The sequence below is a fragment of the Periplaneta americana genome, chromosome 3, assembly GCF_040183065.1.
Source record: "Periplaneta americana isolate PAMFEO1 chromosome 3, P.americana_PAMFEO1_priV1, whole genome shotgun sequence".
NCBI lineage: Eukaryota > Metazoa > Arthropoda > Insecta > Blattodea > Blattidae > Periplaneta > Periplaneta americana.
The window spans coordinates 8681508-8696442 of record NC_091119.1 but is presented as its reverse complement, the minus strand read 5'-3'; the positions used below and the strand labels follow the sequence as shown (position 1 = coordinate 8696442).

The 14935-nt window shown below is 35.1% G+C and overlaps 1 protein-coding gene and 1 non-coding gene across 4 annotated transcripts in view; one reads left to right on the top strand and one right to left on the bottom strand.

Annotated features, from left to right (window-relative positions):
- The window catches only part of scra (anillin, actin binding protein), a 69679-nt gene that overhangs the window by 42314 nt on the left and 12430 nt on the right, over positions 1–14935 (bottom strand). For 2 of the 3 annotated variants that reach the window (XR_011331191.1, XM_069819973.1), the window contains exons 6-10: positions 14123–14302; positions 10919–11122; positions 6573–7197; positions 4185–4402; positions 723–927 (exon numbers count right to left, since the gene is read on the bottom strand). Coding sequence is in view for 2 of the 3 variants with exons in the window: in XM_069819973.1 (XP_069676074.1) it covers positions 723–927; positions 4185–4402; positions 6573–7197; positions 10919–11122; positions 14123–14302 (1432 nt within the window). In the remaining variant the exon portion in view is untranslated. The remainder of the gene's footprint in view (positions 1–722; positions 928–4184; positions 4403–6572; positions 7198–10918; positions 11123–14122; positions 14303–14935) is intronic. The other variant, XM_069819974.1, reaches the window with a different exon arrangement.
- TRNAK-CUU (transfer RNA lysine (anticodon CUU)) lies at positions 11767–11839 on the top strand. The gene has a single exon. It is a non-coding gene; the product is annotated as a tRNA-Lys (tRNA).

The window sequence follows — 14935 nt, the reverse complement described above, 5'->3', positions numbered from 1 at the left end:
TGCCCATTGTGCAACTCAAACCAAGAAATGGATTCGGAACACCTCAAAATCTGTGCTTCAGTGGCTGGCCATGATAATATCTTTGAAAAATATTGGAGTGCAAGGGGGCAAATGACTTTATTGTCAAACGCCTGGCATTAGAAAACAACAACATTAACAAGAATATTTTTCGTAGAAGACAAAATTGGCGACTCATCTCTCAATAGAAGTTTAATTAGACAATAGACTTTCACAATACTGTTAAAAAGTAACTTTCAGTATGTATCTCCATACCTTATTTCACAATTATCATAACTGTCACAATTATGAGGTTTTCAGGAAAGGCAAAAAATGAAATGAAATTGTGGACTATACCACCTTATGAACACGAAAACTTAACCATGAAGGTGGCTGTCCATGAAATAACATTATTGTGAATTCTGAAGTTGGAAGTCCACATTTGCTCTTAGAGCTCCAAGAAAAACATTGACTTCAGACCTTATACAAACAGATTCTCGCGAACTACTGGGGGTTGGACTACCAGCTTTTGTGATCTGACAGAGAAGCCTTTTCTTATTAAGAATCGGAAAATTGCAAAATTGAACACCCACCCTTAGTGAAATAAGGTACAGATCTAGGAAGAGTGAAGTGGTTTCATTTAAAGTAACAACTGGAAGAGATAAAAGATGTTTTAGCAATAATAAATATTTAACCTGTTTCAAACTTACAGAACACATACAAACCTTTATGCTTCTTTTCTGAAGACAAATTAATTTTAGGAGATTTCGAGGAAGGAGTAGTTTTCTGAGGAGACTGTTTTGCTGCTGACACACAAGGATCTTGGCGAGGCTTGACTGGAGATAATTGTGCAGCCCTGTTCTTTATTTGTGCTGGTGATAAATCTGCAGGTGTTGGTAAAGGCGGAGGGCATGGAGGTCCCGAAGACTCCTGAGATTAAATGATAGACATAAATTTAAAGTTAATCTGTGTGAGCCTTCGACTTCTGAATAAGATATAATAATGTTCCTGGAAGTCACAGGAAAAAGAAAATGCGTAAAATAGAAATCATATTGTAGAAAAATGAACTTTCAAGATTCCAAGATAGATAATCCTGTCACACTCTGTTTGTATTTATTTAAGTAAGACATTTTGTACTGCAATAATATTGTTAATATAACAAATAATTCCAAACATATACGTAAATCTGTTTATAAATTGATTGCCTTCAATGCTACTCTGCATATTTTATATGATATAATAATGTACACTTCAAGATATAAGAATATACAATACTAACAAATCTTCTCTCTGCTGTTACTTAAAAAGTGCTGATTAGAATTGAACTTTAACAGCATCAGTGTTGTCAAATCTTACAGGTATACATAGAATATGTGGAAGTTTATGATGAAAGTTGAAATTGTCTTCTTTCAACAGCAGGCGGTTTGGTTACAACTTTGTCAATGTTCTTCCCAAATCAACAGATCCTAATGGTAGTCTTATTAAATAAGTCTATAATGTGTGTGTGTGTGTGTGTCTATATATATATGTTACCGAAAATGTACAAATGTTAGAATTTACCGGTATAATCTAACATTTACCGTTATATTGCGGTAAAATCCCAAAACATCTTATTAGATGCATACATTTTAAACTTTTACCAAGAAATGTTGGTAAATCTCAGGATTTACCGATGTGAGCTGGTAAAAGCTAGATTGAAGAATCCAGAACGAAGAATGCTGCCTTCGTTGTGCACATTCAGACATGTTTGCAGGGGTGAGGCGATTCCGAGAGGCTGCCAAAGAAGGTCTTGAAATGCAAGCGAAGAAAATGAAAGCAGCTACTTGTAACAAAATTACAAAATTTTTAGTCGGATAGAATGTGAGAATCAAAGTACCGGATGCAAAAATTGACGCAAAATCAATAATAGCAGTGATCATAAATATTTAAGATGAGTTTTATCAACTTGGTACCAAAGCTGGCAAACTGAAGTCATTGTATTCTAGGAACCAATTTATATTGTGTAAAGAAAATTTTATCAGCATTGGAGAATTAGGAAAAGAAGGAATTAGTGTACGGGAAGTAGTTGGCCAATTATCTTTCGTTGGAGGACAAGGGTTCAAAAAGTGTAAATGTTTAAAAAGTGTTCAACAAAAAAGTGCTTCATAATGTTTGTTTTATTTTATTTGTGGACCTAGACTCTTTGAGGAGATGTAAAGGCTTTGTTAATTTTTGTATGAAATACTATGAAATACTTTAACAGTGGTTAAAATTATAATATTTTTCACTATTTTTAAAATAGAATATTGTTTATTATACTCACATTAGAATGTAAGAATATTTAAATAACTTAAATTGAAAATAAATACAAATTATTTCAGTCATTGCTGAGGTAATTTTTATTTGTTTTAAATAGATCCTAAAACAACAATAAAAGATGAATTGGAAATAGATATGTAGAAGTGTGAAGAACGGCAAATTTTAGTAAAGATTCTTTTTATTTCTTTAATACGATTTTACCACAGCTGATCTGTAAATCCTCAGATTTACCAACATCTCTTGGTAAAAGTTCAAAATGTATACATCTAATAAGATATTTCAGGGTTTTACCGCACTGTAATGGTAAATGTTAGGTTATACCGGTAAATTCTAAGATTTACTGGTCTCCGTACATTTACAGTAACATATACATATTTGGAAGGGGAAGGAAAGAACACAATGTAGTAGTATCCCACATATATTAATATATTTACACAATTACAAACTTTACTCGTACTATGCAAATCTGGCTTTCAGGTAAATTACTTACTCATACTGTCTATTTAAAGCGAACAAAAAAAATTATGGTATTTTACAATAGGTAGGGCAGGTTACTTTCAGAGATTTTTTTTAATCTCTTTCTACGTTCTAAATGAGAACAATTGCAACAAAATCTAGTACGTTTATTACAGAAAGTGAACCGCTATATTTACAATCTTTCGCAATATTCTCCCCAAGTACACACAAGTTCTCGAGATTAGCTACTTAAGAGTTCTGTCATTTCACTTTTGTTTGAAACACCCACTATTTTACAACAATACTGAGACAAAGCATTCTATTTAGATTATAAATGCACCATTCTTAATACATTACGGTAGCTCAAAGTGTTAAACAGAATATAATAACATGATATATTAGGAAACTCAATAAAATTGCAATCTCGAGAAACAAGCTTAAACCAAATGACAGAATATAAAGCAAGCAGAAATGTTGAAAAAACAAATCAAATGAATTCAACAATGCAGTGAAACCTCTCCTTACGGACACCCCCAAGATACGGACACTCCTCATATATGGACAGATTTTTATGTCCCAACTGAAATAATATAGAAATAATGATAAATTTAACTCTCGTTTACGGACACTCTCAGACACGGACACGGACAGCTGTTTCACAGTACTAAAGCTTGCTTTACCTCCTGACTGCGGACAGAACTTGGATTTCAAGACCTAATGTGTTACAAAAATGGAAAATTTAGTTTTGAGAACTTTACAAAAATTCCTTAACATAAAAGAAGACGGTAAATGTCTCATAGGCTACCACTAGCCCAGCCCTACCCCTTGTTAGCTGGAAGCGTGTGGATAAAAAAAAGTCATAAAATTTAACCTGTCCGATGGGTCCAAGGTTTCCACGATCGTGAAATTGTATTCGACACATGATAAGGTTAGTAGGATTATTCTCTTCACTTCAATCAGTTGTTCTGTTTCGAGAGACGTGGCACCATAACGTAAAGGTTAAGTTAAAAACTTAAATTACAGTACTGCACAACTGTAGGCCTAGAATAAAATTGCATAGCACAGTACTATATTTTCCTTTTTCGATCTTATCTATTGTAGTTCAAACTTGCAAAGAATTTACTGTAGTGGACTGTATTTATAATTAAACTACAGTAATACATTTCATTTAAAGCGTGAAGGGGTACATAATGCATATTATAAATTTACTGTTAGATTGGGGAGCCTCCCTCCCAATAACGGACACCTCCCAGATGCAGACAGATTGTTATGTCCCTTCGATGTCTGTAAATGAGAGGTTTCCCTGTATATATAACCAGCACATTTTTTAACCACATTACATTGTCAGTTTTCAACCATAAACACTCTGAACAAACTGACTGCTTCACAACACACCATCTTTGACTCAAGTATTAATACTATGTTGCCATTACCTGTTTCACTGGTGGCTTTTGTTCTTTAATTTTAGCTGTAGTATCTGTGTTTTCATCTCCTGATGAGAGCTGTTTGTTCTTGTTCCAGCGATTCAACAGCATCTCCATCTCCTTCTGTCGTTCAGTCTGCACATTCTTAAGTATATCATTGTCTGATGTGATAGCATTCCCTTTTTCGAATAGTTTTGCTAAGGCTTTACTAGATCTTGCTGGAATATCTAAGAAAATAAAATGTTCTATTAAAACACACTTGGTACAATTATTCAAACGAAAGTTGTACAGTAGAACCTCTATTATCCGTGGTAATGAAGGGGGTGAACTGAATGGTTAATCGAAAAAATCGAATAATCCATATCATAAAATATTTTTGTAAATTAAGTGGATAGTAGTTGAACTTTTTTAATTTCGTCTGTGCTCTTGTGTTTAACACGCTAAGTAGTGAATCAGTATTTCTCTCATTTGTCTGGTTGTCAACGACTGGTTTTTAAGGGGCAGGGATGCCAGTGGAAAGATAGGAATAGTACATGTCTCGTGTTGTAGATATATATACATTTTATTGTTGATTTTTATTAATTTTTCGCAAAATTGCAACATCAATCTCGTATTCTGATGTGAGATGAGCCACAGTTTTTCTTTCCCCAAACAACTCAATTATTTGCACTTTTTTCGGTACTTAGCACAACACGTTTTGTTTTGGCACTCAAGGAACATATTTTACATACAGTAGAAATTGTACAGTACGGACAGAAGTTGTACTCCAACAGTAGACCATGCTGTGTAAGTGTCAAGGCTTGTAATAACACTCTCTAGAAAAAAACACGTACTGGTACTAATATATCATACAATAGTACTTCATATGTTGTTTCTGTAGCAAAGAAAAAAAAAATAAATAAATAAAAAAAAAAAAAAAAAGGAGGGCGAGAAAGAAGATAGTTGGATAATCCATCAATCGGTTAACAGGGTGACAGATAATCGGGGTTTTACTGTACTAACACATAGGAAATGTAATTTTATCAATGGTGAGGGAGGGGAGGAATTTCCAACTTTACCATTTATACAGTAACAGTGCAGTAAATTTCTTAGATAAAATCATCCTTAAAAATAAACTTCTTCCAGGTTATTTCGGTCAGGCAGACCATGTAACTAATTAATTTTCTCAAATTAAAAATCTGCCTTGCACCGATTCTTTCACTGATTCAATAGTCTAACATACCTCAGCATACACAGTGAAATTGTTTGAGTGCTGTTTCTAACGATATCACATGAAGCATAACTTTTGAAGACTAATGTTATTCTTTAGAGAGACAGAACCTAAAGATTTTTAATTATGTAAGAAAACAATAAGCCTTATTTATTCAAGGCCAGGGCTACTCAATTTTTTGATAATCCCTTATTCAAGTTTCAATTTCATAATCTTACAATTAGTATGGAAAGTAATTTTTTTTTGTATTTATCTATCTGCCCAGGAGGTCTATGTGCGAAGTTTGAGGAGAGGTTTCGACATAAGTTCATTCACAGTTCCCTTGTATAAGATTTGAAATTAATTCCAGAAATCTAAATTAGTGATAGTGATAGATTTATTGATATTAGTTCACAAAAAAAAAAAAAAAAAAAAAAAAAAAAAAAAAATCCTAAACTAATTAATTTATCGCAAATCTCAATAATTTAATGGTTCAAACTTGCACTTACGTCTGGTTTTAGTGCATGTTTAAACCAATCATAATAACCATTAAGACTTTAAACCTTATTTATCTGCTTCTTTTCACAATTCACTACCATAAATATTTTTAAAACAATTATTCTTTTTTACTTTAACATCTAAATTTATTCTATAACCTTCATATTTATGGTTAGTGATAGATACACTTATGTATATTAACTAATTATTCCGTGTCATCACACTGCATCCAGGTTAGCAGTTGTTGACATATTATAGCCAGCACACTGTAATAGCTGACCCGGTATTTTTCAGTGCGTACAGTAGGTCAGTCTAAATTCCTGCTACATGCTTGTCAGCAAGTTATTTGCTTATGTATACATCTTGCATCATACATGTAAACACACTTGACATATTAAATTTAACTCAATATAAATTACAGTTACAACATTCTTTTCCATGCTCACATTTTCGTTTAATTCTATTCTACTTTTTATTAATTTTATTTTATGTGTAATCTTATTGAAATTTAAAGTCTTGAATATACAAATTAATTTGATGTTGCCTTTATAAACAAAGAATTTTACTACTAAATACATCTTTCTTGTTCACATTAATTTTTTTTGGAAGAAATCTAAATTAAATATTTGAAAGAAAATTTTAGCTCAATTTAGGAACTAAGAATCATACTTTTATGTTAATGAAACAAAATTGTATAACATCAAACTTACCATTCCTAAAACCTGATGCAGCGACCTCTTCAGCAATACTCGGTTTGATGTCCATTTTTGGCACATTTTCCACAGCTTTGCTGTCCTCTCCTGGCGATTTTTTGAATGGCATCACTTTTTTGGTCGTATCTCCACTCTGTCCTTGAGCTGTAACAGGCTTCTCCAACTGTGCCACCATGTTGTCTACAAACCGGTTCCCCTTTCCTGCTGCAGTTGCCTTCACAGTGTCATTTTTGTGTGTTTTGTCTGTCTCATTACTGCCTCCAAGATACTTGGCCGGCACTGGCATCGAAAACGCAGCTTTGGGAACCAAAGCTTTACCTTTATTGCGCTCAAATAAAGCCATTCTTTCAGATACAGGCAGTTCAGCCGGGTCCTTTCCACCCTTTTTTGTTGGGCTAGTATTTGAAGATTCAAAGATTGCAGCCCTGTGAAGTACAGAACCAGTTTTTGGTGACGCATCTCTATGAGGGCTGCCAACACGAAGACCCATCTGTGGTATCCCTGCTGCACGTGGACTTCCAATTGGTTTAGGAAATATGTTTCTTTTTTCTGGAGAACTTGCTACTTTTGTGCATGAATTACTGGACAGATGATTCGTACCAGCTGATGTAATTTCAGGTGCCTAGAAAGAAACAAACAATATTCAACAACTGAGAGTTATGTGACCATGCTAGAGGTGCTGATGGCCAATGAGACTGAGCTAAGGAAGTCTCCCATGCTTTTAAAAGAGTCCAGGGTCCATAAGCGCAGTACGACATACTGTCCGTTACTCAGGAGAAGACAAGTGGAAAGAATGTGTCCTTCTTGACTATCGCTGTTGATTATTATAAACATCGCTCAGATAAGCATCCCAGTAGCCAGGTTATTACTGTACAGGAAACATGAGTAACAATGCGTATGGAAATTAAAGCAAAGTTGAACAGAAGGAGACCTAATGTTTCCGCTTACTGAAGTACAAATATTGACGTGTTGTCGTACGTTATCTGTTCACATCCCTTCCTCCTCAGTCTGCTCTCGTCTTCTCCTGAGTCACTGAGAGTACCCTTCTTTGCTCATGCATTCCTGTTTTAATTTGTTGCGGGAATGGGACCAGCCAAAATTTCGTCATTGCTGCATCCTATTGTTTCAGTTACACGTCTTTGCGAAAAAAATCCGTAAATTTTTTAATTGGAAAAGAGGAGAGGGGAAATAAGAATATCAAGGAAATGTAATACAGAGACAAGTGATCTACTACACAGATAATAAATTGAAGTTCTAATACATAGCAGCAATAAGTGGATTCTTTATTTTTCTGGAAGTGTAAATGAAGTTAGTAGCACAGTCTAGTATATATGAAGCTTGAGTTGTAAAGGTACGCTCACACGTCGCTACTTTTGCAGCGCTGCAGTACAAAAAACTGCGCAACTCTCGTACTGCGACGTGTGAACAACGGTGCAACCCGAAAAGTAGCGGCTGCCAAACCTGCTGCACGCAGCTAAGTAGCGACGTGTGAACAGGGTTCTCAGGGTTGCAGCCGCAGCATTTTTATATCGGTTTTGTTGAAACTTTTGCTGCAGTTGCAACCAGTGTTACCACCCAAATGTGCCAATGATACTTTTATTGCTTGGATGTATTTTAATGTTAAATGTGATGAAAATAAATTATTTGTAACAGTTATTAAATACACAACACAGTCTGAGCATAATTGCTGACAATATAATTCATTTTTTTAATTTTCCGTAGTGTAGTTCCAAACAGGAGGGTTGCCAACATTGATTACGTGAATATGCTGTTGGTTATCATTTAAGTATATAGGCGTTTTTAAAAGCTTTATAGTAAAAATAATGTCAATTTCTGAATACTAGATACGACAGAAAAGCAAATAATAGATAAGTAAGCTTTCGCATGAGTTTCTTAATAATGCGAACATAACCACAAAATGTATATTGAGAAGTCAACACGGAGATGCAAACCTGCAGCATGACTGCGGCTGCAAAAGTAGCGCCTTGTGTGTGAATAGACTCGCAACCTCCAGTTGCAACTTTTTCAACACTCTGATTGCACAGCACGAAAAGTAGCGTGCTACGTGTGAACATAACACGCAACTTTTGCAGCTGCAGTACAAAAGTTGCGGTGCAAAAGTAGCGATGTGTGACTGTACCTTTAAGGTCCTAGAAACAATAGACTGTGCCGGTACTATTTCACATTGTATGTAATGAGGCGATATTAGCGATCCTAGTGGTTAGCAACTATCTATGGATGCATATTTACTACGTATTGAGCTTCGTGGCTGTATATACTGGACTGTGCTAGTAGTCTATTTGTAACCAAGCATTTAAAAGAAAATTTATCATTTAAAGATGTCATTGCAATCAAAACAATGAAAGGGTTCAATTTTGTAATATACAGGATGTTTCCGAGGTGGTGTTACAAACTTTCAGGGATGATGGCAAAGGGCACATGTATCAATTTGAGATAAGGAACCCTGGTCCGGAAATGACCGAGTCAAAAGTTACAAGCAAAAATAGTTGTGTGGAATTGAAATAATTTTATTCCTCTGTACACCTTATTTATGTGTATTTATGCATACTGTATTCATCTGACGTTGTTTACGTTGTGTACTTACAGTATTCCATTCAGTGCGCTGTCTGAGGGATGGGGACAGGAAACTACACTACAGCAATGCAGACAGCGTAATGTGTAATGGACATGGTCGGTCCTGATATGCACGTCTGTAGACAGCAGTGTATGTGCACAAGTTGCAGTGTCCAGTCGATCAGTCCTAGTGAAATGGAGGAGTACACGAGAGCAGAATAAGCAGACCTGATTTTCGAATACGGATGAGCCAATGGGAACAGTAGACAAACTCACAGATTGTATCGGACAAGTACCCACGTAGGAGACATCTGGCCCATATCATCTTTCCACGACTGTTCCAAAAGTTAAGGGAAGGAGGGCACGTGGTGCCAAATTACAATTCCATTTCCACACAACTATTTTTGCTTATAACTTTCGACTCAGTCATTTCCGGACCAGGGTTCCTTATCTCAAATTGATACATGTGTCCTTCGCCATCATCCCTGAAAGTTTGTAACACCACCTCGGAAACACCCTGTATATATAGAGATCAAGTCAAACCTAAGGGACTGACACTCCTGCTGTGTTACAGCATTATAGCCTTGCTAGATCGCCATCTCTCACAGGTAATGTTCTTGTCATCTCACAGCACTACAGTATGGTCGAAAAACCAGAAATTAAATACACTAGAACAGATTTTTATCATAAAAATCGTAATAAGTTTATATTACAGACACATGATTACGACACAAGGCGAAATATTAATTCAACATTAGTAGAACCTAAATGTCTCACATCTGCTGGTCTAAAGCATAGCACTAATTTTGGTCCTCGGTTGTACAATGCTTTAGCTAAATTACACCCAGAACTTCTAACATGTAACCCACTAACATATAACAAGAAAATTAGAAACGTGTTAATATCTTCAATTTGATTAAATAAATTTATAGCCTATGTGTATGAATTAATCAACCTATATTATATTTGTATTCTATAATTTTGAAATATATACTTTTCACATGCGATATTATTCTTCTCTAGTGTTAATATTATATTATATAATTCCACTGCCGCTGTAATTTAAATTATTTTATTTTATTTATTTATCTTCTTTTATTATTTTCTATATTTCTCTTATATTAATATTGTATTATATAATTTCTGTAACTGTAATTTTAATTTTACTTCCTATTTTATTTTATTTTATATTCTCTTATAGGCCTATTAATATTATATCTGAACTGCGACCCAGCACGAGCGCTGCTCATTCGGTCTCAAATTTTGTTAATACTACTGTATCTCCTGTTTTATATTGATTGTATTATTTTATTTCTATTTCTCTTGTTTGTAATTATATTCTTTATTCTGTATACTTAAATTAAAAAAAAAAAAAAAAAATAGAACAGTACGAAATATACAGACACACAAAAACACACCCACGACACATCCTCAATATACAACTAAATTTCAGAACACACACCTTATGTAACTCCACACCACCAAACACAAACACACCCACTAGCAAAACAAATCACGAAACCAGAAGAAGCAAGGCCCTCACTAGTTCAGAAGATGGCTGACACGAAGTCGAAACTAGTCAACTAAGGTAATTTACCACTTAGTTTTCATTTTAACACTAGAAATTTGTTGTTATTATAATACAACCAACTCTATTTATAAAATGTAAAATACTGATTCTATGATAATTATGAACATTTGAGACAACATATGAGTATACGAGAGAACTGACTGACTTGTTACAGAACTATTCTTGAGGTATAATTTACCTGCACAGATTCTAATGTGGCTGTATTCTGCTCCACAGTGGACTCATCTTCTAGAACAGTTGGCATCTTAGGCAGACCTTTATTTGTGGAGGGTGAAGCAGAACTGGACTTTTTATCACGACTACCATCACCCTGTGAAGAATGTTTTGAATAATCATACACAAGTCTGGATTTAGACTGGGTACGTGTGAATCCTTTCGCTTCCTGCAAACAGATCAATAACGAAGCAATTCTAGTCCACACCCACTATCCTTGACCCCACCATTTTTCTTGCCAATATTAAAATAAAAAAACTACCAACAAAAACTGTTACAGACAATAACTTCTTTTATGTTCCCCTTCTATTTAAAATATTAAATCTGTAAACATGATTGATATGAAACTTCAGAATATTTTCAAAACTTCATTTTTTATGCAAATCAAGCTTTCAGGTGTAACTCCCTGTAAAGTTGATTTGAATAATTTCGAGGAAAAAATTGTTCCAGGGCCGAGCATCGAACCTGGGACCTTTGGTTAAACGTACCAACGCTCTCCCAACTGAGCTACCCGGGAACTCTACCAGACACTGATCCAATTTTTCCCTCTGTATCCACAGACCTCAAAGTGGGCTGACAACCGTCAAGCAACCAACATTGAGTGCACACTAACTCTGTGTGACTTAAATTGTGGTTTTCTGTGAACGAACAGTGACGTGTATTATGCAAATCAAGCTTTCAGGTATAACAGAAAAACACAATTTAAAGTCACACAGAGTTAGTGTGCACTCCATGTTGGTTGCTTGACGGTTGTCAGACCACTTTAAGGTCTGTGGATATAGAGGGAAAAATTGGATCAGTGTCTGGTAGAGTTCCCGGGTAGCTCAGTTGGTAGAGCGTTGGTACCTTTAACCAAAGGTCCCGGGTTCGATGCCCGGCCCTGGAACAATTTTTCCCTCGAAATTATTCATTTTTTATGTATGAAAATCCTTCATGTAACATATCATAAGTACTATTGCACAATTTCTCTTAGTATTCTGATGACAAAATAAACAACACTACAAATGAGCTCTCGGGCCCTGTAAGGAAAGCAAAAAAGCAGCTCATGATCCTGATGGTTGCCTTTTCCTAGCTCCCATCCTCAACAGCTGTACAAGTGAATTTTATATGGTAAAAGAAGGAACTTTAACTCACCAATATTTTTGTCGAATTATTAAAACTTAATCATTTTTTCTATTATAATTTTTTGTGCAAATGTAGTTTTTTCTTCTAATCATAAACATTTCCTTGTTACAATATTAAGTTACAATTTGTGTTAGTATTATTTATAGAAACCGATGGTAGACTTATGTGAGGGCAGCAATGAACTCCAGGTTTCTTAAAAGCCTTAAGTAATATTTTTAATACTAAACACGTTTTTCACATATTCTAAACTACCATGGAGCCCAGCAATAATAGCATCAGTGAAATATACCTCTAAAATTATATACCACAGTAATGCCTCTTTACACCCTATAACAGGGGTCGGCAAACTACGACCCTTGGGCCAACTCCAGCCCACCACCTCTTTTTATACAGTCCGCAATCTAAGAATGAATTATATATTTTCAAATTTTTTAAAATTTCAAAAGATGCGCTATACCATCTGACTGTTGAGTTGAGTTGCGAAAAAGACAATAATATGTGGCTTTGGAAATTAGCATTTGCTGCTGATAACATAGGAGGTGTCGGTGTCGGTTAGAGTTTCCGGGTAGCTCAATGGTAAAGCACTGGTATGTTTAATCAAAGGTCCCGGGTTTGATACCCGGCCCCGGAACAATTTTTCCCCCTAAATTATTCAAATCAACTTCACAGGGAGTTATACCTGAAAGCTTGATTTGCATAATACACGTCACTGTTCGTCAACAGAAAACCACAATTTAAGCCACACAGAGCTAGTGTGCACTCAATGTTGGTTGCTTGATGGTTGTCAGCCCACTTTGAGGTCTGTAGATACAGAGGGAAAAATTGGATTTGTGTTGGGTAGAGTTCCCGGGTAGCTCAGTGGTAGAGCGTTGGTACGTTTAACCAAAGGTCCCGGGTTCGATACCCGGCCCCGGAACAATTTTTTCCTCGAAATTATTCAACATAGGATTTCTTTAATGGTTTTAACTTAAAACTGGAGACAATTGTTATTAGAGGAGAAAAACTCGCTCCGGCAATGGGGATCGAACCCGATCCTAAATCTAAGTTTTCATAAAGTCCTAAACACCCATTTTTTTTACCACCTAGAAATCCGTTAGCTAGTTATAACACAAGAAGCAGCTTTTGGGATAGTAAGAAAGAAGAAAATTAATAATGCTGAAATAGGAGTACTTCGAGGAAATTAATTCCTAGTAAGTATTTAAAACTGGATTTTTAGCAGTGAAAGCAGATACAACTGATAGCATGATGCAACAGATGACTTATCAATCAATACTGACAATGGTTCAGATTAATGGAGGGAAACTCCGACTTCGCCTCCAGCGCAGCGGTAAGGTTTATAGTCCGGGTCAGCTTACTTCATACCCCAAGGGTGAAACCTAACCATTTTCCCCCCATTACTACATATGCTAGTGGATTGTGGTGATTTTCTAGTTTGCAGGTTGTATTTTCTTTTGCCAACTTCGTTCCGAATTTCGATACTGACAAATACTACAAATGGTAGTGATTTTGAAACTGGTATGTTGGCAGCTGAGACAAATATCGACAATATTTGTCGGTACTGGAGTTCCATGAAATTAAAATTGTACTAGATTTCTGAGCTGGTTACTGAAAGGTAGTGAAATTTGAACATACTAATAATTAATTATTGAATTATTTAGAACCTTTCAACATAAAGTACTGTAAGTAAATAAGTAATTTAGTACGTAGGATCATGTGATATCTGGTAACAGTTGGCAACACTGACAAGACGGCAATATTTGCTGTTTAGGAACGGTTCTTATGTGACCCTCACTATAGTAACCTCCCATAGCAGAGTTTTGCCAGTTGTTAACCTATAGTAGTATACTTGTAACAAAGCATTTACAACAAATTTATCATTTAAAGATGTCATTGCAATAAAAACAATGTAACATTATTACATGAAAGGGTTAAATTAAAGCGCTTGGTACGTAGAAACAGCATTATTCAGATAATGCAAGGTAGAAAAGTTAAGTTCAGGAAGCACAGCATTACAATTAGAGTAGTAAATGCAATACTTATTTACAAGATTTGCAATTGTGTTCTCATCCCACACAATCCGTTTTGTCTCAGGCATCTGTGACGTAGATTTGCAATATTGTTTAGTTGGAACATTACTGTTTCCAGTCTTGATATTCTCAGTTTTCTCTTCATTGGAAGAGTCAGAATCATCTTCAATTGTATTTTCTTTATCTGGATTTGATCCCTAGAAAGAAAAAGGAAATAAAACTACCTAGAAAAGAAAATTGTCATTACAACAACAAAAACAACAGTAATAACAGTGATGATGATGATGATGATGATGATGATGATACTTTCCTGTGTCAGGGCTTGGCGTAGTTTCAACTTTATACAGAAATAAATTTGACATGACTCTTGAGGATCAGCATATTGAATTGTCAAGACATTACAAGCGGAATATTTTAATGGAAATTATACCAAGTCAGATGAAATGAAGAGTACATTCCAATTCACCTGTTACTGTACATGCATTGCACCCAAAGGTTTTAATATAAAAGTGACTTTCAAGTTATCTACGTTTGTTCACAATACTCTGTGCGTACTTTGACTAGAGCCATGAGCAATATACTGTTTGAAAGAAGACAATAAAAAAAGAACCATTGAAAAATCCTGAAAACCGACAAAATTAGGACATGTCAAAATTGTCAATGATTTTTACTCTCACCATTTAAACACTTATGGCGAAGTGCATCAACATCGGTTAAAAACGCCGTAATCATAGATTACGAAACGACAGTTAAACAGTAACCATGGTTAAAATGTAATTTCTGTGCACCATTCATAATCAACGATTACTTAAACATAGTTAGCTGACACT